General features: G+C 52.7%; 1 protein-coding gene across 10 annotated transcripts; it reads left to right on the plus strand.

Moving 5' to 3' along the window:
• The first annotated feature begins 325 nt into the window (after positions 1–325).
• On the plus strand, positions 326–4,874 carry LOC100279951 (Glutamate receptor 3.3). Of its 10 annotated transcripts, none has more exons than XM_035964747.1 (8): positions 326–642; positions 1,139–1,469; positions 1,583–1,677; positions 1,758–2,934; positions 3,042–3,319; positions 3,528–3,559; positions 3,650–4,056; positions 4,137–4,874. In XM_035964747.1, the coding sequence occupies exons 2-8, from the start codon at positions 1,374–1,376 to the stop codon at positions 4,602–4,604; spliced, it is 2,553 nt and encodes an 850-aa protein (XP_035820640.1). In that variant the 5' UTR covers positions 326–642; positions 1,139–1,373; the 3' UTR covers positions 4,605–4,874. The 10 variants fall into 10 exon arrangements, with proteins under 10 accessions (XP_035820640.1, XP_035820642.1, XP_008667837.1 ...); XM_035964749.1 differs by having other exon boundaries at positions 326–515; XM_035964746.1 differs by having other exon boundaries at positions 504–795.
• The last annotated feature ends 613 nt before the right edge of the window (positions 4,875–5,487 follow it).

A 5,487-nucleotide genomic window follows, 5' to 3' on the forward strand; every position in this document is an offset into this window, starting at 1 on the left:
CTGCTACCTGCTGTTGGCATTCACAGGGGAGGCTTGTGGACTGGGGTTGTCAAGGTACCTCGTCCACCCAAAAGAGCACGAGCTCGATGTGTCCTCAGGTATAACTGCACTCCGCGCCCCCCCAGATATGCTCACGTATGGAGTCGCATTTTTTGATTGTTACGTGGAATATATTTCGCTGCAACTGCGTTACTCCCAGTCACATGTTCGACGTGCGGACCTGAATTGCTGATCTGCGCACTCCAAATATCATGCTTTATTTACAGGACAAACTGGAGCCATCAGTGTCTGGGAAAATATTCAGTGGCTGAGCTGCAAGAAGTGCGATGACAGCCAGACGAAGTTAAACATGTATGTCAGTGAGGCGTGCAGCTTCCAGAGCCAGCAGGGTTCTTCTCGTTCGCAAGGGCTACCGCTAGTCGCTACCGGCCCCTCACAAGTCACATCTACCCCGTGCAGCCTCTGATAGGAAGCAACTGGCCAACTGCCAACTAAGCTGCTCCAGAACAATAGCGGTAAGAGCAACCATGCCTCAACCCACAACAAGACAGCGCTGAAAGGGTAGACGAGGGTTCCCGGGACAATTATTTGCGGATCATGCATGCTCCACGCTTTTGGATTTACCCTGTTGTTTTCTCCAAAGTGAGATTTTAGTCCCATGTCCCTTCGTACCTGATCCTCTTGCCCCCCTCGTGCTCATATAGAGAATTATGCGGTCAAACCCATCTCAGCTCATGCTCGGGTCTATGTTCTAATTTTGCTTCTTATGCCGATAGTTCATGGCCAAGTCTTAAGGTGAGAGGTCGCTTAATCTCCGCAGAGCTTCTAGGATCAGAACTCCGTTTTTAATTAAAAGTCTGTTTCTGTGCTTTCGTTTCAGTTGTTCTTTGTTTCTTTTTATATGGAATTCCCAGTTTTCCCCCCCACCGAGTGTCCATTTCTGTGCTCTGGGAGCCCGAATTCATATTTGATGTGGACTGTGGAGTATAGCCCCCCCCTCGTACCTGATATTCGTTCCAGTCTGTAATCTGTGTCTCTAGTTCATCATGTGATTAAATTCCTAAATTTTGCTTGAAAGAATGGCTCGAGTCATTTGTATCAACCATCTAATCTTGAGATTTCCTTTTGGTTCTTCCAGCACGTATGATGTTGAGCTGGAGGATGGGCTCCTAAAGAATACCCAAGCAGTCCTTCGGAGTCGGGACTAGACATGAAGTCCATGCTCCAGGTTTGGGGCATCTTCTGCTGTGTGTGTTCCTGTGCACTTGGACAAAATACTTCTGCGCGGCCCAGTGTCGTGAACGTTGGAGCTCTCTTCACGTTCCACTCGACGATTGGGAGAGCCGCCAAGGTGGCCATCGCTGCTGCGGTCAATGACATCAACAGAGATCCAAGCGTTCTTCAGGGGACGAAGCTGGTTGTTCAGATGCAAGATACCAACTACAGCGGTTTCATCAGCATTGTTCAAGGTACTCTCCTTCTCATGTCTCTCCCCTCTTGTTTCAGCTATACTCCTCTCTGCCACTGAGACAATAAAGACGTACTCATTCCGGTTCATAAATCTTTTCATCATCTTGCTTAGCCTTGCAATTCATGGAGAAAGACACGATCGCGATCATCGGGCCACAGTCTTCAGTCGTTGCGCACGTCATATCCCACGTCGCAAATGAACTCCAGGTGCCTCTGATGTCCTTCGCTGCAACCGATCCGACTCTGACACCGCTTCAGTATCCTTTCTTTGTGCGCACTGTCCACAGCGACCAGTTCCAGATGGCTTCCGTGGCTGCGATAGTTGATTACTACGGGTGGAAGATGGTGACAGCCGTGTACATCGATGACGACTACGGAAGAAACGGCGTGTCCTCCTTAGACGACGAGCTTGCCAAGAGGAGACTGAAGATCCTGTACAAAGCTGCGATCAGGCCAGGGGCAAGAAAGAGCGAGATGGCCGCCGTGCTGGTCAAGGCTGCGATGATGGAGTCCCGGGTTTTCGTGCTGCACGCGCGTGACGATTCTGGAATCGACGTGTTCTCGCTGGCGTACAATCTGAGCATGACATCCGGTGGATACGTGTGGATCGCGACAGATTGGCTCACCGCGTGCCTCGACTCAGCTCCTCGTCTTGGAACTGGATTACTGAACACGATGCAGGGTGTTCTCACGTTGCGTCAGCACACGGAGAACACCAGTAGGAAGAAGGCGTTGGTTTCGCGATGGAGTGAAGTGGCGAAGGAGGAGGAGGAGGAGGACGGCGGCAGCTTGCCCAATACCTATGGCCTCTATGCTTATGACACTGTCTGGATGCTTGCCCATGGGTTGGATGCGTTTTTCAACAGTGGCGGAAACATTTCCTTCTCTCCAGACCCCAGACTGCGTGCGGTTGTAGGAGGAGCTCTGAATCTGGACGCACTGAGCGTCTTCGACGAGGGGACGCTGTTGCTAGAAAGAATCCGCAACGTGAGTTTCATGGGTGCGACTGGCCCTGTAAAGTTGGACTCAGATGGTAACCTTATCCAGCCTGCATATGACATTGTAAACGTAGTAGGGTCTGGTTTGAGGACGATTGGCTATTGGTCCAACTACTCTGGGCTGTCCGTTGTGTCCCCTGAGACTCTGTACAAGAAACCATTCAATGTCAGTGCAAACCAGGAGCTCCACGCTGCCATCTGGCCAGGCGAGACTGTAACGAGGCCCCGGGGATGGGTGTTCCCTAACAACGGGAATGAGCTGAGGATTGGAGTTCCCGACAGGGTAAGCTACCGTCAGTTTATATCAGTAGACAATCAAACTGGAACGGTGGGAGGTTTCTGCATCGATGTGTTTGCTGCTGCGATAAACCTGCTGCAGTACCCAGTCACATATAGGTTTGTGCCTTTTGGCAATGGCCGTGAGAATCCAAGCTACACGGAACTTATCGGTCGAATTCTGACGAATGTAAGCTCTATTTTCTGTTTCTGACATGGGCTTCATATCATATATACGGCTAGAGTGTGTGTCACTGGGTCATGCTTTAATAACCGTCTTTCTTTTTATTTTTCTAGGAATTTGATGCTGTTGTTGGGGATGTAGCTATTGTCACGAATCGGACAAAAGTTGTTGATTTCACCCAGCCATACGTTGCTTCTGGCCTCGTCATACTTACCGCCGTCAAGACACAGAGCTCGGATGCATGGGCTTTCCTGCAGCCGTTTACCATCAGAATGTGGTCTGTGACAGGGGTGTTCTTTCTGGTCGTAGGAGCAGTGATTTGGTTGCTCGAGCACAGAATCAACGACGACTTCCGTGGTCCTCCAGCGAAGCAGGTTATTACTGTTTTCTGGTGAGTGCTTAGCGTCTAGCATTTTTTATATATATATGTGCGCTTAGTTTTCTTCGTTGTTGGCATCGATTTACTGTCATCTTACAAGGCGAGTTGGAAGGATAAGCAGATCAATTTTGCTTTGTCGAAGACATTTCTCTGCACAGATTTTTCGCTGCCTGTCCAACATCACATACTTGACATGCTATATACTATATGCCAATTGCAGGTTCAGTTTCTCAACTCTGTTCTTTGCCCACAGTAAGTGAAATGCAGCTCTCTACATTTATGCTCAATAATCAGGACAAAACTTGGCAAACGTGCTCAGGAGATCTTGGACGATTTTGACAGGAGAGGACACGAGGAGCACGCTGGGCCGCGTCGTGGTCATCATCTGGCTGTTCGTAGTCCTGATCATCCAGTCCAGCTACACCGCGAGCCTGACCTCCATCCTCACCGTGCAGCAGCTGACGTCCCCGATCAAGGGCATCGACAGCCTGATCGCCAGCGACGAGCCCATCGGGTTCCAGGTTGGGTCCTTCGCGGAGAGCTACCTGGTGCACGAGCTGGGCGTCTCCCCGTCCAGGCTCAAGGCGCTCGGCACCCCGGACGAGTACAAGAACGCGCTAGAGCTCGGGCCTCGCAAGGGAGGCGTCGTGGCCATCGTCGACGAGCGCCCGTACGTCGAGGTCTTCCTGGTGCAGCACGACAAGTTCGCCATCGTGGGCGCGGAGTTCACCAAGAGCGGCTGGGGCTTCGTGAGTCCGTCGCGATTCACCTTCACCTCTCATGCATACGTTACGTTTTTCTTTGGGCTTCTGATAACTGTTTTGGTCAGGCGTTCCCGCGTGACTCGCCTCTGGCCGTGGACCTGTCGACGGCGATCCTGGCGCTGTCGGAGAACGGCGACCTGCAGAGGATCCACGACAAGTGGCTGTCGAACGGGCCGTCGCCCCAGTCCACGACCGACCTGGAGCCGGAACGGCTGCGGGTGCAGAGCTTCTCGGCGCTGTTCCTCCTCTGCGGCGCGGCGTGCCTCGCGGCGCTGGCCATCCACGGCTGCATCCTGGCCCGGCAGTACTCCCTCCACGTGGCGTCCCAGCCGCCGGACGCGGTGGCCACGGGGGCCGACGGCGCCATCCGCCGCTCCAGCCGCAGCAGCATCCGGTCGTTCCTGTCCTTCGCGGACCGCCGGGAGGCGCAGTGCCCGAGGGGGAGCTGCAAGGACCCCGCCGCGGCGCTGGGAGGGTCCTCCAGCAGCGGCGTCAGCAGCTTCACGTCAAGCAACGCCAGCGTATCGAGGTAGCCGCGTCCGATGGACCGGCATACGCACGGCACGATACGTCGATGCCTCAGCACAGATAGTCCACACTACTGTACGTGCGCGTAGGCCGTAGATGCCGGCGTGTAAATGGTCGTATCGTAGAGACATTGATTCGATTTTGCTACCGTCTGGGGTCCATGGTGCAGTGAATTTGGATCCCCGTGTGCTGAGGAATTGTATACGTACGAGTAAAGCAGCGCGCATGGGGGGCAGGCGGGCAGGGCAGTTTCGCGGCCTTGCAGTTGCAGCACACGTTGCGGAGATTAATGTCCGATCCTAGGCATTTGATTAAAGAACACTACCAGCCTGCGTACATAAACATGGAGATGGTAGGCATGCAAAGCAACGTTTGTCGGTAACCTCCCCTTCCGCACACCAAAACTAGCAGCAGCAGCAGCACTCGTATGGCTACCCGGCGGCCCCCTGGCAAGTTTGGATGGTCTGGCCCAGACAGTCCCAGCTATTGCAGTTAAACTAGACTTTTGCAAAGGCCTTCGACACTGTCAATTGGCGCGCGTTAATGAACATTATGAGAGCCCGTGCCTTCCCTACCAAATGGCGCTCTTGGATTGATTGTTTGCTTTCTTCTTCAAGGTCTGCAATTCTTCTCCATGGATGTCATGGGTCATGTTTTTTGTGCAAAAAAGGATTTGAGACAATGGGACCCAATCTCCCCCTATCTCTTCCTCCTTATAGCTTGTACATCCTTTAGGTTCTCATCAAGCCTGATGGTGCAGTCCTTCACCCCCTTCTGTCATCAGATCAGCCCGGAGCTATCATACAGTATATGCTGATGCAGGGGCGGGCCCATGAATTAAAGGATGAGTATTTGGAATTTTAGCGGGCATATTTTTTTTAACAGACT

The sequence above is a fragment of the Zea mays genome, chromosome 2 (assembly GCF_902167145.1).
Source record: "Zea mays cultivar B73 chromosome 2, Zm-B73-REFERENCE-NAM-5.0, whole genome shotgun sequence".
NCBI lineage: Eukaryota > Viridiplantae > Streptophyta > Magnoliopsida > Poales > Poaceae > Zea > Zea mays.